The sequence below is a fragment of the Perca fluviatilis genome, chromosome 6 (assembly GCF_010015445.1).
Source record: "Perca fluviatilis chromosome 6, GENO_Pfluv_1.0, whole genome shotgun sequence".
In the NCBI taxonomy this organism is placed as follows: Eukaryota; Metazoa; Chordata; class Actinopteri; order Perciformes; family Percidae; genus Perca; species Perca fluviatilis.
This window is the reverse complement of record NC_053117.1, coordinates 3015443-3043311: the sequence shown is the minus strand read 5'-3', so window position 1 is coordinate 3043311 and position 27869 is coordinate 3015443. Positions and strand designations below refer to the sequence as shown.

The 27869-nt window shown below is 42.3% G+C and overlaps 1 protein-coding gene across 2 annotated transcripts; it reads left to right on the top strand.

Moving 5' to 3' along the window:
• The first annotated feature begins 1055 nt into the window (after positions 1-1055).
• zgc:162952 (PKc_LIMK_like_unk domain-containing protein) lies at positions 1056-27703 on the top strand. Of its 2 annotated transcripts, XM_039804439.1 has the most exons (10): positions 1056-1175; positions 3810-3882; positions 13246-13439; positions 13749-13870; positions 16171-16219; positions 16669-16818; positions 22454-22627; positions 23258-23341; positions 25052-25138; positions 26840-27703. In XM_039804439.1, exons 2-10 carry the CDS (start codon positions 3852-3854, stop codon positions 26942-26944), a joined length of 996 nt encoding a protein of 331 aa, XP_039660373.1. In that variant the 5' UTR covers positions 1056-1175; positions 3810-3851; the 3' UTR covers positions 26945-27703. The 2 variants fall into 2 exon arrangements, with proteins under 2 accessions (XP_039660373.1, XP_039660374.1); XM_039804440.1 differs by lacking the exon at positions 3810-3882.
• The last annotated feature ends 166 nt before the right edge of the window (positions 27704-27869 follow it).

Genomic DNA, 27869 nt, shown 5'->3' with positions numbered 1-27869 from the left:
AGTACCTCAAGATAAAGGCTGGATATCATTTAAAACGTGACAATGCCGGTCCCCATAAGGTGATGCTGATGGAGTACTTCATATTTCCCTCCACCAGCTGCTGTGGTCGCGGGCCAATCACACGTCGCATTAAATCAAAGAAAAAGTGAAACAGTATACCACTGCAAATATGAGAATGCAGATGTAAACGAGAATATAGACATGTTCTAAATGACAAAATGATGATGGAGTGATGTAAGCTGCACTGTGCTGACTGATCATATGAAATCATCTGATTGGATGATGCTAGGAGCTTTAGGTGCTGTGTAATGACTGGCCTGCTGGCTCATGACCATACACAGAATAAAACGCTCATGACTCAGCAGCAGATGGCAGCCTCAGCTAACCCGCTACGCCTACAGCCGCCTCCCAACTCCACACCACTCTGACAGACCAGGGCATAGGAGCACTGCACGCTCATATCCCTCCACTCAAAAACTACAAGGGGACTTTGTAACCTTAATGACAGCATAATGCACACTTCCGCAAAAACACTGCATCCATTTTCCTCTTAGAAATCCTTCCAATGATGCAATCTGTCTCATATTCCGGCCATAACCCCCCACCTCAGCACCAGCATCCAGAAGAGACTGCACTGATCCGGCTCAATGCTGTTATTATAGACTGTCTGTACAGTGTCTATAGATACATAATAATAATAATAATAATAATAATAATAATAATAATAATAATAATAACAGCATGAAACAACCAAAAACTAAACACACACACACACACACACACACACACACACACACAGCCAGGACTGTTGCTCAGCTGTGTGGGCGGAGTCTCAAATTGGTTACCCAGACAACCCATAAAGCGCGCAGTAGACTCCGCGGCTGTTCAGAACACAGAGCTGGGTGCACGGAGCAGGATCAGCGGCTGCACGAGACGCGGGAGCTGTGAGGACACACCGACACACACGGAGACACACGGAGACAACGAACACGGAGACACACGAAGACACACGGAGACACACGGAGACACACGAGACACACGGAGACACACGGAGACACACTGAGACACACGGAGACACACGGAGACACACTGAGACACACGGAGACACACGAAGACACACTGAGACACACGGAGACACACGGAGACACCATGCACAGGACTTCCTAAAGATCTGCGTAAGTATGTCTGTCTCCTCTGAAGTTCCAGCTGCTCTGTGATTCTACTCAAGGTAAAGATGGAACAGGTCAGGAGCAGAGGGACTCCAGTTAATTAGAGAGTAATGTACTGGACCCTGCAGTGGTTCCCAACCTGAGGAGTGCGACCCCTATACAGGTCCCAAAATAAATGTGAAGGGTCACCCTCCTGGAGCCCAGAAGGTTGTGAATTATGAATTAGTATTGTGGTGTAGAGGGCTCCTGTGTCCAAATGTAGTTTTAAAACCTTTAAAGGGGTGATAGAATGATTATATAGGGTATTTCACACAGTTCCTTAAGGTCTCCTAATGGGGTATGTAACATTGGTTGGGCTGAAAATGGCCCAGCTGCTGTTCTATGCTCCCTAATGCAACCCTGTGAAATAGGCCTGGATTGAAACGAGAGGTGTTCTGCCTTATATGGTATGCTCATGAATATTTAGATGAGCTGTGCACTGATTGGTTGGTTGAAGCACACGCACACACACACACACACACACACACACACAGCCCCTCCCCTCCGTGCAGCTCCCTGCACGTCACACACACACTGCACAGAAATTGTATACATTGTTTGCCTGCTATTTCATTACTAAATTCACTTCTGCGACTTTTTTATGCGAGAAATCAACTATGTAGAGTTGAAATAAGTGCCGTTTTACGAAAATGTATGGCTAATTGCAAATTTGGTCAGACTGTGTCGGAGTTCAGGAGCTCCTACAGTTTGTCGTGACAGCGCCGGGTGCCTGCCTGTCCCCGCTGTGAGCTGGCTGGAGCTCCGTCACGGCCGGCAGCCTGCGGCCCTCCATACCCAGCGCAAAGTCACCGTTTCTGGGTTACTGGACTACCAAATGTCTCTGTCCTGACGGAGATCCAGGACCCGCAGCTCGCTGTTCTCCCTCCCCTCTTTCTGCTAAATGACCCGTGTGTGTGAGTGAGAGTAAGCGAGCTTGTTACGCCCGCAATCTCTTGTGGAGCATTATAACTTCGAAAAACCATATGTTCCAGTTAATCTTATAATCAATTTGTGTATTGAGTTATTTAAACAAACGATCTTGTCCGCGAGTCTCCTGAGAGAGCTCCAGTTCACAGCGGGGTCTGTGAAGGAGGACAGGCCGGGCTGCAAGCCAGCGACCCCGTCGGGCAGCAGCCGCTGTCACGTTAGACTGTGGAGCTCCTGAACTCCAACACAGTCTGACCAAATTTGCAATTAGCCATCAATTTTTGTAAAACGGCACATATTTGAGCTCTACATAGTTGATTGATTTCTCGCATAAAAAGTCTCAGAAGTGAATTTAGTAATTAAATAGCAGATGAACATTTCTGAGATCTGCGCGACCTAGATTCAGAAGACTACCTGATCTCAGATCAGTGGTTTATATGTAAATGTTGGGGCGTGACAAAGATAGAGACTAGAGCCAAATAAGGAGAAGCCACCGAGTTGACGTCAGCTATGAGCTTTGTTGAGATTTGCCCGTTTTCAGCAGCAGTTTCAAATTGTGAGATTTGCAGAGGAAAGAGGTGTCAATGGGACTCTGAGGTTCTATGTATGTCCTAGTTACCCTCCAAACTGTCGTTATTCAACTATGACAGGGTAAAATCGGTTTTGCATTCTATCACCCCTTTAATATTTCAGTTGATATTACTCTTACATGATGCATCTCCTTAAAGCTGCAGTAATCAGTATTTTAATACCAATAGTGGTTGAAATGACAAAGAGTTAGAGAGCGATCCATCTGATCTAATTTTTTATGGTATCACAATGCTTTTTTTGTTTTTCACGTGTCATTTTACATCATAAATATTACACACTCAGAGAAACTGCTCTGGAAGTGAGTTAGTTTCCACTAACTTCCCGGTAGAAAGCTCCTGCGTCTTGTACAGACAGTTTAACGTCTCTGAGGAACCGGATTTAGTCTCATCTCCTTCATCTGAAATACATGTTTGATGATTTTACTTTGACTAACGTTAACAGACTAAAGAAACTGACAGCACAGAGACGCTAGCAAAGCAACACGGGACAAAAAAAAAAAGACAGCAGAGATATCCACTATTGAATTTGTCTGCTTATAATAGGTTTTTTGGGGGGTTGCACTGGCCAGTTTAGATTTTTTTTTTTTTGGGGGGGGGGGGTTATACGCTTTCCCATGAGATGACGTTGGACAGACACAGAGAGCAGCTGTGTCCACACAGTGGAGCATTCAGCAGCTCCAGAGGCAGAGGTTTCTTATAATGGATTAATCCGTCCCTGTCTTTGGCTTTGTTTTTGACTTTGCTCTCAAGACAGTCTGAGGAGGGAAAGCTTCTTTAGTTGGGAGCCACTGTCATCAGGCCAACAATCTGAGAGTTGTTTGTGTTTTAAACAGGAAGATTCATTTATGCATTTGCATTGTGTTTTTAAAGACATTCATTAGATTGTAGAACGCTTAGAATAGAATAAACGTGGTGTTTCCAGCAGGTGACAGCTGTCTTGTCCAAAGCATTGCTCCTGTCATCTGTGACTCTTTACTTCTGCTCAGCCTTGCTGTTGATGTAACCGTTGCTTGTGTTGTTTCTGTGGCCGGTCCTGTCTGTGCTGTTGCTCATCTGCTGTTGCATGTGTGTGGTTCCTCCTCAGTGTCTACACAGAGACTTCTGCGTTTGTTCCTCCATCCACAAGATGCATATGAATAGCTTATTAAATCAATGGAGTAAGTATTGACAGATTCAAAAACTTCTTTCATGTTGTTTCCATTTCATGGATTGTGTATTAACCACCAGGAAGTGATTTTGAGGAGGTCATAGGTAGGCCCTGTGTGGCCTGTGCAGCGCTGCCTGAGGACTTCTGGGTTAAATCTTTGTGTCTCTGACGAAGTCAGCGTGCTGTACAGTCGCTGTGTTTAGCTCGGCATCGTTCTGAAATAGAAAGACTGCGCTCAGCATCCTGCCTCTCTGTTACCTGCCCTCTGGGTCCAACACACCCTGGAGCTTTCTTTCTTTCTGTCTCAGAATCTAGTTTATAACCAGTATTAGATGCATATGGAGCCCCAGAGTGCTCAATATTAAATCAAAAGAGACATGACTAAATTGTGTAAAATATATAACTGATCAAAACTCCTTTCATTATTATGAATGCAATTCCATCATTCATTTTCATAATGACACTTTTATTGGATGATATGTTTTAAATTATTGTAGATTTTTTATTTCAAAAGGCTCTTTTACAAAAGTCTGTTTTATCTGATATCGTCATTACTCCATTTAAAATAATTCCCCAAGCTAATTAGCTAGCATCAAAGTAAAGCGCTAGTGTTAGCATTGTTAGCTAGCTTGTGTTGGCTGGATGATGGATGGATGGATGGGATGATAGAGATGCACTCATTACAATTTTCTAGGCCGATTCCGATTTGACCAGCCGATTTTAGCCGATTCCATCTTTTCTATCCACTTTACAGCACACATAAATATATATTTTTGTGTGTATATTGTGTGTATATATTATTAATATTTTTTTTTATTTATTTACTTTTCTTTAACAAAACATTTTACATTTTGCATCGAACATAGACAATTTTTTGAACAGATAATCGATCACTATAAAATAGAACTATATAAATTACTCCTGGTGTGGGAAATTCACACACACCTAAAATCTAAAGTGCAATGTTATGGAAGAACCATTTCCTTCTTTTACATCCAATATCCAACTAAAGAAATGTGATATATTTAGCAAACTAAACTTCTGTATGAAAACCGGGAAAACGGGTAATGCATTTGTACAAAAGGCCGTCTATAAGTATTGTTAGAGTGCATGTCGGAGAATAGCGAGCTTCACACCGCGGGTGGGCACGCGCAACACCCGGTGGAAAAGTGAGAGAAAGAAAAAAGAGACTCGCTGTCCGAGGGATAACTAGCCAGTGGAGATGGCGTGTGTGCGTCCTTGAGAACTGTAAGTCATCTAACTTCTGTTGTCAGTTCGGTGTTAGCTGGTGATTTCGTTGTTTGTGTTCTTCACCTGCTAGTGCACGTTGCTGTTGATTCCATATAATGGCGACTGTTGAACGCCCTTGCTCACGTTTGTATTTTAGTTGCATTATTTACATGCTACAGTAGTTACACTGCATTAAGATTATGTAACTAATAGTGGGTTTATTGTTATTATTTAATAATTATACAAAAAAATGTGTCTTTGCGGGTCCAGTCAACAGTATGTTGACAAAACTTACAAAGCAGTCGTTGTCCAGACTCATAGTAGTCGTTGGGGTATTGTTCAGCCCGGTATTTTGCAGTTTATTCAGAGTTTCTTAATTTTTTTGCCACCGTTGTCTTACCGGGCTTCGAAATTTTTTTCCCTCACAACAAACTCAACGGGAACGTGATGACGTATGGTTACTAGGCAACAGGCTGTGCCATTTGGCCACGGTTTAGGTAGAGACCGGTCTCTGCTTGTTGTTGAGACCTTTCTCCGCTTGTTGTTTTAAACTGAAAAATGAGAAGGAAGTAAAAAAAATCGTTTATTAAATATGTCAACAAAATATATGCAAATTCTGTGTGATTCCACGTGTATAACAGAATTCCATTTTCATGTGTAGATTCCGCGATTCCGTCCGTGTTTTCCGCATCGCGGAAATCATAGGGCCCTAATGGTGGATGGATGGATGATAGATAATCCTATTGAATCCTCTTGTCCCCCACTGTGGTGTGGTGGTGCCCTGCATTTAACAAAGCACACTCATCGAAAGCACCTGATGACACTGTAGCTTTAAGGGAACATTTCAGCATGTTTGGAAATACCGGTTACGCTTTCTATGTGTGAGAGTGAGATGAGAGAATGAATAGGAACTCGTGTTGCAGTATAGTTGATTTACTCTGGTCTGAATCAGTGACACACAGAGAAGAAATCATCAAACCAAAATGTATCCGTAAAAGAGCACGCTGACTCAGCTCATTGGTTAGATGTGTGTGGGAGGTGAGAGAGTAAACTGTGTTCATCTCACCTTCATGTTCTCTAGCCGCAGTGTTGGTGAACTGTAGTGGGCAGGAGGCCAGGAACACCTGGCCTCAGCTGACCCTGGATGTTGACTCGGCTTCAAACGCTGCGTTCAGGAATGCTGGTTGTGTTTTGGTGCAAGTCCACCTTTTTCCTACATAGCACCTGACTGAGGCTGGCTGGAAGACTGGATGAGTTCAGTGTGGTGGGGTGGGGGGGTAAATAGACAGAGATACATTGTGCTGTCTCACATTTTGCATCAGCTCCACACTGTTTCCAGCCCACTCGCCCATCTCTACAAGTGACATGTTGTTCTTCACAGAAAACATAAAGAGCGAAGCATCTCACTCTGCCAGATTTACACAGGCAGTCAGGGTGTCAAAAAAAACAACCCCATGTGGTCTCACATGAGCCAGTGAAGGGTGTTAAATAGCTGGAGACAGACCTGAACTAATGCTTTTTAAATTATTCAATAATTGAAGAGGGAAGGACCAAGTATGTTGGCTTATGTCTGGGTTATGTATTATCTGTTTGGCTTGACACTTGTATAACGTAGTATAAGAGACATGAAGTAGAAGAGCCAGAGTGAGTGAGCTGGTGTGGCTAACTGAACAGTGTAACCTGATTTTAAGCACAGTAAATGGAGATGGTGAACGAGGGCACTGTAACACAAAGACCCAGCAGGAGGAATGTATAATGGATCCTTTCCTGAGTGGCCAGAGATTGTTTTTAGGAAAGACCTCCAGCCAGCAGGCCTTATAAAGCTTTTATCAACCACTTTAATCACTGTCAACATTTGTTCATATGATGATTTCATAAACTGCTTGGTAGAAAAGATTTCCATTATTTATGCTAAGCTAAGCTAACAGGCTGCTGGCTGTCGCTTAATGTAAATCATACAGACACAATACCTCATCTGACCCGGACTTCGCCTAACCATGAGATGAGGACCATTTGTTGAGTTGTTTCTGTCAAATGAATATCATTAGTCAGCCCGTTTTTCTATAATAATTTACCAATTCCATAGCCGAGCTGCATAAATCTGCCAGCAAACCTTGCTCCAATCCCATATAAATGAACACCATTATGGCCTCCTTATGGTTTTAGGATGACATCGGCATGAAGATATAGGACACCAAATGGCTTCACCTACGTAACGTTGTGTGTCATTTATATGTAGCTGTTGATGCTGTTGCGCCACCTCCAGCTCATGTCGTCACGGCTCACAAGGACAGACGGATGTATGGACAGAAAACGCAGCCCGCATCAGAGCATTGCTGCTGTACTGAAAGTTGGAGGTGTGTGACACTGTGTGTTACATTAGTTGATGATGTGTTAGACATTATATCACACGTGTCAGCTGGATGTGGAAACAGGCAACCGCTCCCAAGTAGCACATTTTGCTGCTTAAAATAAATATACTTTTATTATTGTGTCTTATTACCATTGTCTATGCAATTATGTTAGTACCTGTTTTATTGCATGAAGCTCTAGTGTATTATTTTTCATGCTGTTTATGTATGATCATCATTGTCATGTGTAGAGTGCGCTGTTTGCGCTCATGCCGTGCTGCAGATGCCTGATAACAGCTTAGTTGAACCATTTTAATAAAGCGTCGAGGATGAATAGCTAAATCTTTAGTTAGTTGTTGAATCAGGTGTAACTTACAGAGTATTTGAGAACCTGCACCGTGTCCTTTGTGCCCTGATGAACTCCTCACTGCAGTGTGTTAGGGTTAGCTGTGTGCGCTCCCTCTGGCCGTCTGCCATCTCTGCCTTCAAAAAGCTGCAGATCAAGGCAGGCCTGGGGCCTCTGAGATGAGCGTCACTTGGCTCTGGAAAATCCATGAAGCAACGAAAGCTCCTGTGGCTTGGCTCAGTCCAGTTAAAGTGCTCAGCTTTAATGCATGAGACTGCAGCCCAAAATGTCCTGGCTGGAGGGCTCAGCAATATATACTTTAGGCCTGCAGTCCCTGAGGCTCAGAGGATGCTTTCATCCACACCCTGACTCTGAATAAAATCTCATTTCTCTTAGTAGGTATTCATTTCCTGTTTTTGCTATGTTGTGCACCTGGACATGACCAAGGGGGTCTCAGGCAGCGTGTTTCTCCTAGATGGTAATTTGTCATCAAGTACATTAAAGGTGACATATTGTGCAAATATGCAAAATGTCCTTTTTCATGCCTTTTCAACATAAATATGTCCCAGTGTGTCTAGAGACCCCCGAAGTGTGACAAAAGACATCTCTCTCCTGTTTCATCTGTCAGAAAATGGGGGGGGGGGAAAGTAGTGCACGTAGTAGAGTGCGTAGTAGAGTACGTAGTAGTTTGCGTAGTAGTGTGCGTACTAGTGTGTGTAGTAGTGTACAGAGTAGTTTGCGTAGTAGTGTGCGTAGCAGTGTGCGTAGTAGTGTAAATAGTAGTGTGTGTAGTAGTGTGCGTAGTAGTGTGATAAGTAGTGTACATAGTAGTTTGCGTAGTAGTGTCCGTAGTAGTGTACATAGTAGTGTGTGTAGTAATGTGTGTATTAGTGTGCTGCGTAGTTTGTGGGCTGCCATTTTTTTATAGGCGGGTAGAGTGAATAAATAAAAAATTGACGGCAGCTTTGCGAATTAAAAATGGCAGTTTTGTGCAGGGTGTCCTGTGTCGTGTTAGTGACGATTCTCTCTGACCAATCAGTGCTCTGCAGTGTTTTACTTCCACCTTCTAGTATCGGCTCAGCTCGCTTGGTACTAAAAAACAGACCAGGTACCATCCACAACTTTGAATCATGGAAAACTGCAGCAAAAATGTAAAATGCAGCACACATACACACAGACAGACACAGACACACACACACACACAGAGAGAGAGACATCCTTGTGTTGAGAGAAGGAGCCCTGGGGAAAAGTCTTGCTTGGGTGCGAGCTGGTTTTCACTGTGAGACTTTGATGAGCGACATTCCTTATCAGCTGTGAGAACGTCACCGTGGTGATGGCCAGCCCTGATATTCCTGTTGATGGTGTGTGTGGTCAGACGCAGGTCAAACTCACAGCGGGTTGATAACGGCCGTCAGCGCAGACAGACGTATTTGGCTGCTTGTGTAACCTTCCCTCCGTTGTTGAAGCTTTTGAAGAATCCTGTGTATATCGGAGTCAGAGCTGACAGCACTGCAGCCAAATGAGTCACTGCTGAGTCTCCATACTGTTTGAAGTCCTTACAGTCACGTAGAGCCGTTGATATGTGTGAATAGATTCTTATTATGCTGTCTAAATGAGGATCATGAAAAGTGGCAACCCAAACTGCAGGCTAAAATGTTGCAAATGTTCCGATCGACATAGCAGATGTTTTGTGGTTATTATGGTCTGTGTAAGCTGGTTTGGATGGAGCTAACTGGATGGGAAACTGAGAGGGGAAGAGAAAAGCTGACAAAGTGGGAAAGGGAATGTGGAATAGAGAAGTGGACTGTGTACATTCTGTCAACATGGTGACGCGTGTTAAGTATTAGTGGTGTTAAAAGGAATGTGCGTTAACTCGCTACTATCGCCTTCATTTTGACAGTACCTAATTTATAATATCTACTTTGTAATGGGATAACGTGTTACAAAATAAATCCATGAATGCAGTTCTAAATCTTGGTAAAGCTTAAACTTCAAGACATCCGATGAAAAGGCCGAGCAACAATCGCTCCTCCGTTTCTCAATACTTTCCCGTGCTGCTTTGTTCTTTAAATATGGCTCACAAAGATATATAGTTTCATGTTTTAAAAAAGGCCAAGTCATTTCCTAAAAATGCTGAACACTGTGCTGTGGGACCCCGTGGAGCTTTTGACCACTAGTAGCTCCAAAGAGCCATGTTCTCAACAAGTGGCTCACTGTTTTGTAGACACACATGCAAAGATCTGATTCTTTGGGGGGGGTTATCAATGATAGGTAACAGTTTGTTCAGTGACCTCCTCTCCACCACAGCTTCAAATGTCTCCTGTTTGCAGCCAGTAACGGATCAACAGGACAAGAGAGCCACATTTATTGAGACAGCATCACAACATGGGGTTAGGGTTAGGGTTAGGGTTCACAACATGAAAAGTACCAGAGAGACAAAAACAGGCGATGGGCATCAAGAGAACACACCAGTCCAATCCAAAAAATGAGGACGCCTGTCCTGCTGCCAGCTCAACTGACAGTATAGGAGACACATTTGTTACAGCTTTCCCCGTTACTGTTACCAGCTGATGAGGGAATGCATTTGACACATTTGGGGGCGTGACAAAACTCAGTTTGGAAAGCAGAACTTTAAAATATGTAACGGCCTATTGAGAAAGAGAGATGAAGGATTGAGAGAGAGACAGCTCGATGACCGGGCTGCACTGTAAGCGTTTCTTCTCAAAGCGGACTGATTGTTAATGAACAAAGGCAGCATGAATAGGCGGGGTTGATTGACCAAACGCTGCCAGTTGTGTTAGCGTGTCAGAGTGTGCTTTCCACCGGCGTCACCGTGAAGGCCAGCCGGGCTGTTGTCTGACCTTCAGTGTTGTCCCAGCAGGCCTCTGTGGCTGATAGCAGGTCAGGACCACCCCCGGCATGAGGAAGAGAGAGCAATGCACTGTGGGAAGTCAAGTTCATGAGATGCTGCAGTGTCTCGGGGACACTCTTTGCAATGTTCCCAACATCCAGAATTCTTTTTTTTTTTATCTGGAATGATTTAGTGCATCGCTTTCCTAATTGATGAACTTTTTATGAAGCCACACACTCAGTTATTCAACTACTTTGCATATATATGGATGCAAATAGGTATACAAAGTAGGACAGTAGCTCCAGCTGCCAGGCCTCTGGTGGAGGAACTGAGCTGCAAGGAAGGTAAAGACTGCCCAGAAAACAACATTTAGAGAACAAAGGCTGGTGATTTTCCATGTATTTGTTATTGTCAGTAATTGCATTAGTCCACCTTCTCTGTACTGTCTAACTTTTTTTTTTTTTTTTTTGTTTTCCTTTTTTTGTTTTTTTTTTTTTTTTTTTTTTTTTTTACAAAGAGTTTTTTTTTTTTTTTAGTTTTTCTTTTTTTTCCTACTCCTTTTTTGGTGTTTTTTTTTTTTGGGGTGGGAGGGTAAAGTTTTTTATTATTAATATTTTATAATTTTTTTTTTTGTTTTTTTTTTTTTTTTTTTTTTTACTCCAACCCTTTTTTTTTTTTTTTTTTTTTTTTTTTTTTTTTTTTTTTTTTTTAAAATATTTTTTTTTTTTTTTTTCTTTTTTTTTTTTGTGTTGGGGTGTTGTGCTGTTTCTGCTTTGCTTTTTTTTTTTTTTTTTTTTTTTTTTCTGTTTGGTGGGTGGTCTCTTCTTGTTTAATCTCAATGAGTTGTTGATTATTGTCTTTAATCTGACTCAGACTACAGCTCAGGGTGGTATCTACTGCTCCATAACCCTCGTTAGGCCCGCACGTCGTTAGTCTTAGAGTTAGTGGGGGCCATTCGTCCTCATTTCTTGTCCCTGTCGCGTTCTGAATTGTTCCTACTTAACTTTTTGCCTGATGTTAACATGCTGCGCAGCATTCCAAAATCTTCAGACGATGTTGCGTTGCAGAATAACAATATATATTTATTATTATTTTGGTTTACCGTGCAGCATGAACATATCCCTTCTTTTAGTTTTCAGCTGTAAATCCAAAAACAATAAGATAGCATTTGAACAAAGGTTTGGAGCCAATGCGCTATAGTGTCACAGTGTACAGCGTACAGCGGTTAAAAACCCTTTGCCCTTGTGGGCCAAACACCTGCCGTCAACAGTTTGGAGCTTACCTTTCTAACCTCGCCCCAGGTAATACCAGGTAATAGGGGTGGTGATGGCGCAGTGGATATGACACGTGCCTTTGGTGGGGAGATCCGTGTTTGATTCCCACTGTGATACATCAACCAATGTGTCCCTGAGCAAGACACTTAACCTCTAGTTGCTCCGGAGGCGTGCAACCTCTGACATATATAACAATTGTAAGTCGCTTTGGATAAAAGCGTCAATTAAATGACATGTAATGTAATACTGCAGTGACACCCAAAGTCTCAACACTCAAAACAACACATGTGGATCCTACAGACTGGGACCTGACTTTTTTAGTGTGTTTGAAATCAACTGCATAGTGAGTTATCACTTACCCTGACCCAGACCCCATCAGCTGCACTGCACTTAGTTTTAATACAGAATTTTTAACTTCCTGTAGAGTGCTGTAGTTTCCTGCAAAGCTGGGTTTACACACACGCACACACACACACACACACACACACACACACACACACACACACACACACACACACACACACACACACACACACACACACACACACACACTCATATACATGAATATTAGAAATATCTTATTAAAAGACACATGTACTTGAATATAGATTGAGTGGTTGTGTTTGGTGTGAGCCCTTGTTGTCCGTCAGGCCGGCCTCTATTTTAAGCCTCACATTATCCACCGTCTTTGTTTCACTCTGGAAAGTGGAAGCACTTTCCCCCATCATGCACCTAACAAGTGGGACGGTGAAATGAGACCTTTTGTGAGCCTCTCTTTCATCATACTGTTAAGCGCATAAATTGTCCTTTTAGTTGTCACAGTCTTTTGTGTTGAGGTGATCAGGTTAGCAGCAGCGTGCAATGACATTAGTTTTAATATTGTTTGGCTGATATATTCCATTATATTGCTATAAATGTAGATCTCACATTTAATCTGCATATGGTGCAAGCTATTTTGCTTTTCCATCTTGAAGAGCCTGGCATTTGTTGTAGGATTGTGAGTTGTAGTTGTGTCTCATGTCTTCGTTGTTGTTGTTTGTGTGTTATAAACTGTTGAAAGTCAAGATCCTCAAAAACTCTAGTTCGATTGTTTTCAGAACAACTGGTCCAAACGAGCCGTGAACCCAAACCGTTTCTGGACCAGCTGTAACCGTGTAGGATCAGGGACTGACTCCCCTGCAGCTTTTGGATTTGTGTTGTCTTGATTGTTCAGCCCCGCAGGTCAAAGCTTGGAATGACTAACTGAATAATCGCAGCTCTAAAAATGTAACATTTTTTCAGCTTCAGCATAAGCTGTTTCTGTGTGTCTCTACTCTGCCAGCGGACATCTCCAGGATGTGTGATGTGGACGTGTCCCCGGAGCCCAGCAGTCCCACCCTGTACGGCGAGTCTTCAGACAAATACTACCATGTCGACCGCTGGCAGAAGCTCCGCACCGCCGTCCGCAAACTGGAGTTCTGGGAAAACTTTAGCGCTGAGCTGATCGGGAGTGGCTTCTTTTCCAAAGTCTATAAGGTATGTCCTCTGTCCTCTCCCATGGTGCCTTGCTGCCCGCCTGCGTGTGAGCTGCTGTCAAAGCTTGCTTTGTTCCAGCCACTAATTGAGACATTCTTGCCATTCCGTGATTGGCCCACCAGCTTTGGAGAGCATGGGGGCGCAGCTGAGATATTACGTAAGTCCTGTTTGACAGCAGACTAACGGACGCCTCTGTCTGTCTGTCTGTCTCTGTCTCTGTCCTCTGTTCCTCTGTCCTCTGTCTCTGTCTCTGTCCCTGTCCTCTGTCTCTGCTAACGGATGGCCCTGTCCTCTGTGTCTGTCCTCTAGGTAATGCACAGCACCAGTAGGAAGGTGATGGTGGTGAAGATCTACAAAAACGACGTGGACCAAGACAGCATCGTACGAGAGATTAGCCTGCTGCAGAAACTCTCGCACCCCAACATTGTCAGGTAGCAGTCCCCCATGTCCCCCCATGTCCCTGTTCTTCCTGAAGCCTTGGCGTGGTCCACTGGCTTCCATTCTACTAAAGCAAGAGAAACTGCTCGATGGTTCAGTCTCTCTTCTGTCTCTTCTCCCTCCCACACATCTCATCACATCACACTCTTTCCCCTCCACAATCTGTCGTTTTGCAGCAGTATTTATGGTTACCATAGTAACAGAGTATAATGGCAACACCTTTTAAACCTCTTTATACCATACTGGATAAATACTTTATGATAATGATAATGAGTGAAAACAACACATCACAACCCTCTTTATGTTATCTGCTTTATGGCAATTTATAAAATCTATGAACAGACTAACCTTTGTGTAATCCACCCCAGTGAACATTAAGATGGCTGATTGGTACTCTACAACGAGTATAACTGACAAACTCATTGTGATGGATTGTATGTATGGGTTTTCATCGTCAAAGTCATATCCCCAAATATACAGTGAACAGCAAAAACATAAAGTACACATGATTTTGAAGTTAAGGAGTTAAGGAATTGCAAAACATTGCTATGTTTTTTTAGTTTTTTTTGAATAAATCATTTTTTAAACAGCATTTATTGAGTACTTGCCTACGTAGGGCAAATACATTATCATCACCTTATAGAGTTGAAATAACAACCATGTTTTTTAAAACTTTCATTTCAATACCTTTTATTGGGATTTTATTAGTGCACCTGTTGTGAATATTGAGATGAATGCCCCCCCTGTCTGGTAGATAGTTTACAGTCCCAGAACACAGGCTGTGAAACAGGTTGTTGTAAAAAAAATGAATCTTTGATTTGCTAAACCTCTATGATGGCTAAGGAACTTTTTTGCTGACTTTTTAGGGCTTTATCTCGACCAAACTGTTAGTGAGAAAGCTATATGAGACACAAATAATACAGTCAAAGGTGTTATTCAACTTTTCGGTTGAAAAAAAGCATGTCAAACATGTCTGGCCCTTAATGTGATTCTCATTTTCCAGTGTGGCCCTCAGTGAACTTGAGTTTGACACCCCTGCCATAGAGCTTCAGAGTCTGCAGAGAGAATTCTCTGTGACTCCTTCACTACCATTCACCATTTTTAACATGTTTGGATGAAAATATTGATTAGAGCAGCTTAAAAACAAATCATTAAAATAAGTGCAAAGGGATTCCAAAACCGTTGAGGTTTGAAAGACCTTGCTGTGGCTGGCAGTGGACACACATGAGTAATGAGACCTGTTGAACAGTCATGGGCGTGAAGCAGCACACTGCGTGTTTGCTCAAGCAATCTGATTTCTGCCATCTAGCAAGGTGACACGCTGAGCTTATCAGCCTCCAGGCTCACAGCGTATGCACATTGTTCCCAGGACCCGACGCAATACTGATGATAAGCCACGTAAAAAAAATAACATAAATGGATTATGATATCTACAGTACACAAGGGCTACGTCACCCAATATATTAACATTGTGTTTTTAAACGTAAAATTTAAGCTTCATGTTTCATAGTTACCTGGTAAAAGCTCACTCACACATTTGAATGCACATTATGAATTATATCGCTACACTGTTGTGTATATGCTGAACATGTTTTTGAAGACTTAAGAGCCGTTTTAATAAAAACTAAATCCTGAGCCAGCAGATTCTACAAACATCACATACACAATGGTGAAAGTTGTTCTGATCAAATCAAATACATCTGGTGATATTCTATATTTTATGTTTTTTTATTGTTAAAATTCCATAAAAAAGCATTGTGTGTGTACCACAGCCTGACACATCATAACAACACAGACTGTATCTAAGATGGCCGCGTGTCCCCGCTTCCTCCCACGGTGGAGCCGCTGTATCCTAGCCCCGTCCTACTACTAATCACTAATAAAAACATCAGTGTGATCAGAACTACCCAAACTGACAGAAACCATCTTTGGGAAACGTGTTTGAGATGTAGTTCGCAGCCAGCCACCAGGGGGGCCATCCAGATGTTTTGGCTTCACTGATCTGAGATCTGTGACCAACAGCTGGCTACACTGTTCACTTCATCAACTGGCTAATGGCAGTTCCTGAGTGACCTGTAATAAGTAAAAGGTCTGAGAGCCTCGCGGCTCATGATCACTATTGAACATGACTTCAGGGCTAACAGTCTACTGCCATGCTAGCTACGCTGCACATAGCCGTGCTAAATGCTAACATATGCTCACATTGACAGTGCTATTGCATGCTACTATCATAGTTAATCGTGTTAGCATGCTAACATACTCGTCAGGTAATGAACGTGTCCTCTCGTTCCAGATATCTGGGAATCTGTGTAAAGGAAGACAAACTCTATCCAATCCTCGAGGTGAGTGCGACACCTTTGACCGTGCACGTTACCCACAGGCTGGCTTTGTTCTGAGTGTGGACAAACACTGATAATGAAAGGGTGGGTCGGGCCTTTCTTTGTCAGCAGACCTGAGTTGATTGCTTCACAGTGATGTCAGACTGTATATAGAGGAAAGTATATATATATTTTTTTTATTATTATTTTTTGGGGGGATTTTCCCTTTATTTGAAAGTGGATAGACAGGAAAGGGGGAGAGAGATGGGGGATGACACGCAGCAAAGGGCAGCAGGTCAGATTCAACCCTGCACCGCTGCAGGACTCAGCCAACATGGGGCGCACGCTCTTACTGGGTGAGCTAGAGGCCGCCCCTGAGAGGAAGGTATTTTGGACTGTCCACCTGTGTGATACTCATGTTAGTGTATGATGTCGTGGTGCGGTGTGTCAGCGGGTGTGTGTCGCTCTTTCAGTATGTGAGTGGCGGCTGTCTGGAGGAGCTGCTGGCCATGAAGGATGTTCCTCTGTGCTGGAGAGAGAAAGTGGAGCTGGCCTGTGACATCAGCAGAGGAATGATCTACCTACACTACAAGAACATTTACCACCGAGACCTCAACTCCAAGGTAAGACGCTCAGCCTCAGCCTCAGCCTCAGCCTCTGCCTCTGCCCAATGTCCCCACACGGATGGTAAGCTTTCCTCTAGTCTCTCTAACCTTCCTCTACAGCGCTGTGGAAAATCACTGAATCTCCTGAGAATCAATATTTGAGTGCTTTTAAGAAAGACACATGACTCATAACTTGCCACCAAATAATTCACATTTTTATTGAAGTACAGATGAAAATGGTTATGTATGGAAGCCTTTATTATATGCATATGCATGGGACAGTTTGATGCATCAAATCCTGACATGGGCTCACTTTAGTCCCCAGGAATACTGCATTACTAGCCTCGTGAGACCGTCCTCATCTCGCGAGCTCCAGTTTTCTACTCGCAGATCAGTCTGGCATCTTGAGGTAGAGAAAATTTGGAGCCGTTCGCCAAACGACCAACCAATCAGCGTTGGTTTTGAGGCGGGTTTAGGTGTGACGCAACGAGAAGCGTCTATCACCAACATAGGTGGTGATAGACAGATGGTTTATCCAATCAGCTAACCAGGATTTTAAGACAGCGGTAGCCCTAATTCTGTTAGCCACTCACTAATGCTTTTTTCTCTTGGATCCTTCTTTTGGAATATGGACCGGGAACCTGAAATGGCGCCTTTTTTATTCGTAAATTCTCGTTACACAAACGGCAAATCTCCTTTACCGACATGTTGCTTGCTTGCTGAGCTAACGAGCTATGCTTTGCCTGCAGCAGCAGGGGTAGCCTGGCTTGTATTTTCATACGCTTCATTGATCTGATTGGTTGATTTGGCCCGTCTATCACCAACATAGGTGGTGATAGACAGATGGTTTATCCAATCAGCTAACCAGTTTTTTAGCCCCTTCCCAAAATTTCTCAAAAGGAAAGTTCCCAGATATGCCGAAGCAATCCATCTGGCGGAGTCAGGTTACTGCATTACACCCACATTTAACACATTAAAGTGTGTTTAACCTAGGGGTGCTAATTTAGATTGACTTCTCTGAGCGATAGCCGATCTGTTAGCCACTCCTTAACCGCCAGGCAGGCAGCGGAGACTCCAGCACAGAGACAGCACGGACAATTAGGGATGTTTTAATCCTGATAACGATTTTGGCTCCTAACAATCACAAAAAATATGTAATCGAGAAAAACGATTATTTTGCACTGCACGTTTTGCAAATTAACTCTCATTTTGTCTTTTGTTCTGAATGACAAAATAAAAGTTAAAAAAGGAAAGTATGAGGGACATTATACAGTTTAAGGTTTTCACTGTTGATTTGTTTAACGGTTTCACTGTTTTTTTTACTTTAATTATTGCAACATCATTTCAAAAGGCAAGTATAAATCAGTTTAAAGGATACTGATTTTAATATTGACCAAAAATAATTGTGATTATGATTTTTTTTTTTTTCATAATCGAGCAGCCCTACTGACTACAGTCCAGCTGGTAGTGAGAACTAGCTGCTGGATGGGCTTCTCATCTTTCCTTAGCTTGGTCATTCATCTTGTCCCTGTGGTCAAATGGTATACATGCTTTAATTAGGGTGTCAACATTAGTTATAGTTTTTCCAAAGATATTGAGGAAATGGGTGCAGGAAATGTACTAATAAATAAATGAAGTGATATACAGCGGTGGAAGAAGTTTCCTTCAATTCAGATCCTTTACTGCAGTAAAAGTACTAATACCACACTGTTACAGTTAAAGTCCTGCAGTGAAAATGTTCCTTCAGTAAAAGTCTGTAAGTATCATCAGGAAAATGTAGTTAGTTTTTTCGATTGCTAGACGACAGTGGGCACAACTGGAGCAACATGTGCAGAACTCTAACTCCAGTGAGTCTACACAGCAGCAGTTCATGTGGACCAATCTCTAGTTCCTTTTTCATTGGTTGAACACAGTTTTCAAAACTTATCCCATAGCTTAAATCCCATAATTCATTCTTTATATTCAGTATAGTTCTCATGTTTCACGAAGTTAGTGATTGTAGATCCTTTTTGCACATTCTCATGTGTGTATATGTGTGTGAGTGTGTGAGTGTGGTTGCCAGGCTTCCCAGCAGAAACAGTCAGTGATGCAGAGAGCTGAGGCAACATGGCAGCCGCTCTATTGTCATGTTAATAGATAGTGTGTAACTGGTGCTGTTGTTTGACACATGGCTCTGTGTATCAGTGTGAGAACGGGGGGCCCTCAACACGCACGTCACCCTGAGGCTACTCATGTGGCTCTGTGCCGATTCACTTTATTGACACGGAGGGAGGCCACAGCTGATTTACATCACGCTGTGGCTACAGAAAGTGCATCGATTCATCCATCATGGGGAACTGAGATAATTGAATGAATTATCCTGATTTGGAGATACAGATGAGCCGCATTAATCAATAACTCATGGAGACCTGTGAACAAATGACATATGCATAATACCAGAACAAGACAATTCATTAAGCAGCCTGCTGAGAGCACTGAGAGCCAGAACAGAACCAGAGTGAGCTGAGAGTCCGTCTGAAGCCGAGCTGCACATTCAGCGGATGGTTCTCTGGAGGTGTCACAGTGTTTGCTTTACTCTCACTACTACTACTAACCAGCTGTGTGTCCTATCACCTGTATCTGTGTCTCTGTGTCCCCACCAAGAGTCAGGGTCTGTCTGAGGTCTGTTTAAAGGACGATTTTCCTCTCTGCTGTCGCACCAAATGTCTGCTCTTGGGGGGAATAGTTGGGTTTCTGTAAATAATAGCGTGTGGTCAACTCTATCTGTAAAGTTTTCTGAGATAATGTCTGTTATGCAGTGGTGGAAGAAGTATTCAGATCCTTTACTTAAGTAAAAGTACTAATACCACTGTAAAAATACTCTGTTACAGTAAAAGTCCTGCAGTGAAAATGTTCCTTCAGTAAAAGTGTGTAAGTATCATCAGGAAAATGTAGTTAAAGTATCCTCCCATTGTAGTGTGTGTAAAGGATCCAACCAGTTGTGTGTTTAAGGGTCTAATCATCTCAGCGTGACTTGTAGCCGTTATATTGTTGGCTAGTTTACTTTAGAATCAAACATCAGATTTTATAAACTACATGTGTTCTGTGTGCAGTCATGTTAATGTGTAAAGTAACTAGTAACTAAAGCTGTAACAGATGAATGTAGTGGAGTAAAAAGTACAATATTTCTCTCTGAAATGTAGCGGAGTAGAAGTACAAAGTGGCATGAAAAGAAAAGAAAAGGACCTCAACATTTGGACTTAAGGACAGTCCTGGAGTAAATGTACTCAGTTACATTACACCACTGGTGTTATGATACAACACTATAAATAAAAAGAGTTGAATTGAATTATGATGAACTCAGTGTACACTACCTGGCCAGCAGCAGACAGCAGACCCAGTCAGCAGCTAGCTGGTGAAGCTAGCCTCTGGAGCGTTAGAGGCGGAGCCCTGTTTATTCCTCTGATTGTTGCTCAGTGTACGTGATCATCGGCGCTGCTTCCTTACTGTGTGGCCCAGAGAGCAGGAGCACTAGAGACCTCCGCCAGGCCGAGTCGGCTACTTCCTGTTAAGCACTCAGCTAACTTGAATGGGGATTAAAAGGTTTAATCGAAATGTTATCGGAGCCAATGGATCAAACTCTAAACTCTAAATCTAATACTCTGAAGGTGAAATCGTGGGGGATTGTGACGCGGGGATTGTGACGTGTTTCAAAAAAATGTCTCCACTGACTTCCAGACGTCCCTTTCTCCATGTAGGTCTGAGGAGAAAAGTCTTTTTGGGCCAGAGGGCCGGAGCCGTAGTTCCACCGTTTGGCTGATGTTTCATCACTACCTGGGGCTGAGAAAGCCTCACAACGAGCAGTTCTAGAGCACTGGTTGCCAAACGTTATGGTTAGGGTTTCACATCAAGGACCCCTAAAGTGACACAATTAAGACCACGGAGCCCATTTGATATTGTCCCAGAATCCCCTGATAGGATGTTTGTTTTTAGACCTTTTAATACAGAAAGTGTATGAAATTCATTACCAAAACAGTCTGTCTTACAATCTGTCAGTGTGTTACTTATGGATGAAATAGAATTATTCCCCTTTTTGCAGGGGACCCTGTGGGACCCCCCTCAAGGACCCCACTTTGGGAACCACTGTTGTAGAGACTGAGTTGGTGAAGCTAAAAGCAGATGGTCAGAAACACGACTCCAGATGAATGCTGATGTTATGTTTTAAAAAAAATCTATGAATGTAGCTTTAACAATATAACGTACATGACTGCTGGCTATTCATTTCCTGCTGGGCCATTTTCCCGCCCGGAATATTAACATATATTTATTTATTTATTTTATTAGGCTCCCCATTAGCTGATGCAACAAATGCATCCGCTACTCTTCCTGGGGTCCACACATAACACATGAATAAACAAACAATCCTACACCGAAACAGGAAATTCTCATAAAATACAAATATACATATATACACACTCACATATGGACATATACATGCACACACACACATATATATTAAATATGACTGCTGTGTGAATACGATGAGTTGTAGTAGCTTACATTATGATTGGCTGGTTGCTCCCCTGATCCCTCACAGTGAGGCAGCTATTTGTCCTCAAAGCTTAGCGCTTGGAGATTACATCACAGGAACATCTTTGCCTTCACAGATATTATGTACACCATGTGTCAAGTTATCAATCATACCATGGGCACACACCCAGCTACATTAAGAGAATTATTTTTTTTGCACATCCCTTTTGGGTCATCCTCTGGCAGTGAATCCAGTGACGCCAACATTTTCCCAAAGCCCCCTGAACCAACGCAGTCTTTGTAACTCTGCAAGTTAACTTGAATCAGAGTTTGAGCTCCTTTTAATAAGCGCCTTTCTCTCTGTATCTGCTAAAGCTTTTCATTTTTGTTTCCCAAACTGTTGCCTTCCTTGGCACAGAGGGCCATGGCTCCATTTAGAGCTGAAGTGTTTTTCCCAGGAGAGCCTCATAATGACTGGCTACTGGATGGAAAAGGCTTCTGGTGCAATGGGAGCCAGATGCTAAGACGTCGCTAACACACACACACACACACACACACACACACACACACACACACACACACACACACACACACACACACAAACATAGAGATTTGCATACATGCAAAGTAAACACACAAGTTAAAACACATTTGTTTTGCGCAGTCACCAGCACACCCCTGCTAAATACCTATAGATTGATCCACATGTATCAACATCCTGCACACACATATACACACACATAATACACAAACTTTAGGCCACCCACTGTTGTTATGTAACGACATCTCCCCCACTGTCTGCCTCACATCACACCTCCAGCTCAAGCTTTGTGTTTTTCCACATTATTTTATTAAAACTGTGATCTGAGCACAGCCAGGCAGCACACACACACGCACACGCACACGCACACGCGCACACGCACACACACACACACCTCCTCACATGACACACGTGAATCATTGAGTGGAGCCTGTTCATGAGTGGAGAGACTGCAGAGCTGGATTTGAACTTCTTTAAGCTTTATACTTGACTGTTACAAAAGGAACTGTTGATGGTGCCTGCTTTTTTCAGATAGCAACCTTACACTGCCCCCTGTTGGCAACATGTAACCCTGCAGCTGCTGTGCTTTTTGTGTTTGTCCAGAACTGTCTGATCCGGGTGACGCCTCGGGGCCGGGAGGCCCTGGTGACAGACTTCGGCCTGGCCAGGGAGGTGGTGGAGCTGTCAGTCAAAGACCCCGGCAGGAAGCTGTCCCTGGTGGGCTCCGCATTTTGGATGGCCCCTGAGATGCTCAGAGGAGAGCCATATGACCGCAAGGTAACTGACAAAAGTCTGTACTACACACACTCTGCTGCAGCTGGATACACATTTATGTTGTACTGACATGACACTTAGAAACATGACGAACCCCAGGAAGAATAACTGACGTCAGGGATCCTAATAAACTAAACATGGTTGCTGTTATGTTTCATATGTTCAAAAAAGAGATGGACAGAAAGTGAGTTTGTCAACAATTTTCAAGTCTCAATGTATATATATATATATATATATATATATATATATATATATATATATATATATATTCTCCATTAATCTATTATTCGTTTGGTTTATTAGATGTCAGAAAATAGTGGAAAATCTCCAAACAGTCCCAACACCCAAATGATCAATTCACATAAGATGAATAAAAGCAGTGAATCATCACAAAAGAGAAGCTGGACCTTGGTTTTGGTTTGGTTTTTCCTTGAATTAAATGAAATTGTTAATCATTTATACAAATAGTTGTTGATTTATTTATCTGTTAATCGACTAATGTTACATGTCTTTTTGGGCATATTATTCTTTAAAAGTAGCCTATATTTTTGGGCGCCTTATTACTTTTCAAAACAAGCAATATGTTTGGGATTTGATCGGTATCAACCTCCATTATTGCGTCACATCTTCCAGGTGGATGTTTTCTCCTTCGGCATCGTGCTCTGTGAAATCCTGGCCCGGATCCCTGCCGACCCCGAGATACTACCCAGAACACAGGTACATATCACATCAAACACAATATTGAAAAAATATTTCTTATCAATGGTTGGCTGTGTATTAACCTGATATCACGCTTATGATACTGGTTATAATAAATTCATATGTTTGTATATAAAATGTATATATTCAAAAGGTCATGGTTCACTCACAGTGCTTTTGACCACATGGACTTCTTCAGCGAATGGAAGTTGCTCAGGAGTCACGCAATTTAAGCACAGAACTTTGGTCACATGATAACAAGTGGGGGATATTTAAAGATTACAGTCTCAGATATGATAGCTTGATAATACTGTGTATTTATGGTGGAGGTGATCACTGTGCATGTTGAAGCCTCAAAGGAACTCTTTGTCATTATGGGGAATACGTTTTTTGTTTTTTATCTGTCCACATGTCTTCCTAGCGGGCGCAGATACAGAGCTAAAGCTACACAAACTATTTACTGTAACTATGAATACATGACTTACTCATTGTCAGGGAAATGACTCAACTGTTTGCCTATCATGTTCTAAAGTAAGCAAGTTTTGCTTCATAATTATGGATGAGACTGTCAAGGAAAAGATGTCTGTGTGCTTCCCTGTCGTTACTCAATATAGAGGAACTTTTTCTTGGATTTTACCAGACCGCTAGCACAACCGGGGACACACTTTTTGTGCTGTTTAAGGACGAACTGCTGCGACTGTCTCTGCCTATCCAAAATTGTAGAGGTCATTTTAACTATGAATACATTACTTACTCATACACCTACACATGGTATGCCTAGCCTACACAGAAGCCAACTGTAAAAGAAAGAACCACAGGTTATTTCTGAAGGAGCAGCAGTGCCCCAGATGAACTAATTGGCCTTGGTCCAGGTTTCTGCTCCTTGCAACGTGTTTGTGACAGTTCAATACTGCGAGGTAGTTACATTTTTTTCTGGTCCCATCGTGGAGCATGGATAAGTTTTAGACGCCGCAGGCCTGAGAAAGACCGTCGTGATGTGCAGGAGGTCACCAGAACAATGAGTCTGAATGGGATTAGTTTGGTGAGTTCTAGCAGCGACTCTCCCTGCTGTCCCTCCAGGAAACCCCCAGCATGTTCAAACGTTGCTAGGCAACCCTCCCTTTTGTTTAGCTATGTCAATGAACATATCACAATAAAGTGTCGCTCTTTGCCCTGACAGAATCCTCCATATTGCGTGTTTGAAACTTCCTTGCATTTCAATGAGCTGGAAGGCTTTCTGTGAAAGCAGATGGCTGTTTTGCAGCTTGGCGTTGGCCATGCCTGTGTCAGCTTTATCTTCTGGAGACAGCGCACTGCAATTTGAACCCTGGAGAAGGAGGAGGGTGGGCTGTTTCCGGTGTTCGTCTCATTTTAAATATCAGTTCAGCTCCATACATTACTTAACGCAAAGACATGAGAGCGACAATGATATTCTCATCTCACCTCAAGAAAAGTATTGAATGTATTTCCCAAAATGTCAATCCATTGCATGAAAACCATGTATACATATTTAGTATTGAGCCATTAGCAGTTTAAAATTTTAAGTATAGACCTGAAAGTTAAGCCCTACCTTCTGTATCAGGTTCCTGTTCCAAACAGCATGTGAACAGCTGGATACGTCCTCCCAGCACAGGCATGTGTTGAACTTGACACATCTTTGATAAGTCTGGGAAATGTTAGCTTTAGTGTGCTCATGCCACACTCACTGTTGATGTTGATGTCTTTCAGGACTATGGGATGGATGTAAATGCGTTCAGGCAGCTGGTGACGGACTGTCCCCAGCGTCTCCTGGAGTTAGCAGCCAGCTGCTGTATGGTACGTACACAAGCTAATGGCATTACGCCAAATGCTAATCAAAAGCTGTAAGACTGGTGTTAATGTTGGAAGACAAGTGACGACAACTACAAGACATGAAGTGATAATGTACGAGCAGGTAGTTTAATACGGTTTTAATCAGGCTGGTCGATGGTGGGCTAAGGGTTAGTGAAAGATGAGCTTTCTGTAGCTACACTGTTAGCTGGAAATTTTATAGACCCAATTAAGAGCAGCAGAGGGTGAATGTCCTGACTCTGCCACTATGAGTCAGCCATCAGGATCAGAAATGCATCTGGCCTCCCAAATGCCCACGTCTTGCTCACTCCACTCTTACAGTCTGTAACGCAGGCTCTCTGCTCAAACTTTGAGTCTCAAGCCCAAAACAGAGACCCATAACCCTGATGACATAATAAAGGCTCTTTCTCCAAACTTTGAAAAGCTTCCCCACCGTTTCCTCAGGTGTACTGTTCAGCCGTCCTGAAGACAGCACACAGTGTTGAGACTAAAGACCGACCTTTGTAATTTGGCTTTTAATTTAGCTAATGTATTTATTTATCTATTGATGTATCTGTCTATCTATGCATTTTAGTTTTACTTCTTGGTGTATATATATATATATATATATATATATATATATATATATATATATATATATATATATATATATATATATATATATATATATGTATATATATGTGTGTGTGTGTGTGTGTGTATATGTTTCTAATCATGTAGTGTAGTCTAATTCTAATTAGTGTAACATACTGCACAGTAGTAGTCCTCACTGTAACATGATGAGAGTTATGATAGTGTGTCTTCAGCTCCTGTTTTTAGTTTTAGTGAATGCTGTTTTATTAGTTAAGAAGCCATTTATCACTTTATCAGTTACATTTTGTATGTATGAAAAGTACAATACAAAACCGTCTGGCTAATAATGTGACTACTCACCACATTAGCATTGTATGCACACATACTGAATGTATGGAAAGTCTTAATATGAAAGAAAAAAATGGAAGAAAATGTTGTTAAAGAGTGACATCATGACAGAAGGATTTAGAGCTTACACGTCGACGCCCCCTGGTGGACGCAGGGCTGTACTGTAGCCAGCCTCAGACCGGCAAATATGAATAACTATTAATAATTTCACCCTTGCAGGATTAATAAAGTATGTCTTCTTCTATATTGTTGTTGCAACTCCAAAGTTTTCAAGTTTCTTCAAGCTAAACGTTCAGAAATGTATGCATAGCATAAGAATACTTTAGGCTTAGAAGTCAAATAATTTAGGATCAGTCAAGCAGCATACTGTGCACTAACATTTATGCAAACATTAGAAATTATGTGTTGAAATGTTGCTGATGGGCCAGCTAACCGTGCATTCCACAGTACTGAGGTACTTATACTTGGATTAAATATGTTCACTAAACTTGTACTCCTTCAGAGGGAAATACTGTACCTTTTACTCCACAATGTAACAGCTACGGTTTCATCCACAGCTACTTTACAGATCAAGATTTCACATACTAAACATAAAAACTACCCTACCACTTACACATTAATGCATCTTTCTAACACCCACAGAGGCCATTCTTTCTGTAAGAACAGTTCTTTTACTTTTGATACTTTATGGTAAAGTGTTGTAATCCCTTTCAACAAGCCAAAGTCCCAGAAGTAGCCATGGCCTCTGTTCTCCTCCCATTTCAGGTGGAGTCCTTCAGACGGCCAGCGTTTACTGAGGTGCTGGATGAGTTGGGAGAAGTGGCTGAGAGTCTGGAGCCGCCGCCCAAATCGGATCTGACTACGAGCTGAGTGCTCCGTTTGGGACCCAGCAGCAGGAGCCGAGTGTCTGGGAGTACTGGTGTGGGACAGGAAGCTGGCCAGACCCCGAGCCCTCTATGGTGTAGTGGAAACTGTCCTGACTTTGTGAGACACTTTGTGTGTCCAGATGATGGTACAGCATGTCAGCTCTGTCCTGTATGTCCCCGGTTCCTTGATCAGTGTGCTGATGTGTTTCTGCCTCTTACATCTGCTCTCCTCTCTGCTGGGACATCAGCAGACATCACTTCAGATTAGACAGGACACAACGAAGACATGACCAACCTATCAGGAGCTGAAGAGAGTTGAAGTTGTATTTGAAAAGAGTTGACAGGAAGCTCAAACTTTCAGATGTTAAATTTGCTCTGTGTTCAGGTTCACAGTTTATAGTCATATTTAATGTTGGTCTCATTTTAAACTATTTATTATTTCCATGAAGTTATATTTTTCTGGAATAACACTGAAAACCTCCAACATGTCCGCTTTTCAGGAACAAAGAAAAACTCTTGTAAGCCTTTATTCAGCGTGGTGAGTGCATTTTTCAAGTTATTCTCTGGATTTTAGCAAAAGAACCATACATTTTTCACAATGAAATCACAAAAATGATTGGCCACATCTGTTTTCGCTTTGTCTATATCAAATGATAATAGGTTGTTGTTATTTTTCAGAGTTTGATCTGAACATGTGCATTTAAATATTGAAGTTTTTTTTCTTACTCTGGATCTTCTTTGGGATTACCAGTATTCACTACTTTCTGGTCTGTGTGTGTCTCAGATTTCTTTTTAGGACAAAAGCCACATTTGGTTTCTATCCTATTCCAGCTTTTTAGCTCAGAGATACAGGTTTAATAAACACACACATACACACACACACACAGACACACACACACACAGAATAATGACGTTGAGGTTGTGCGCTA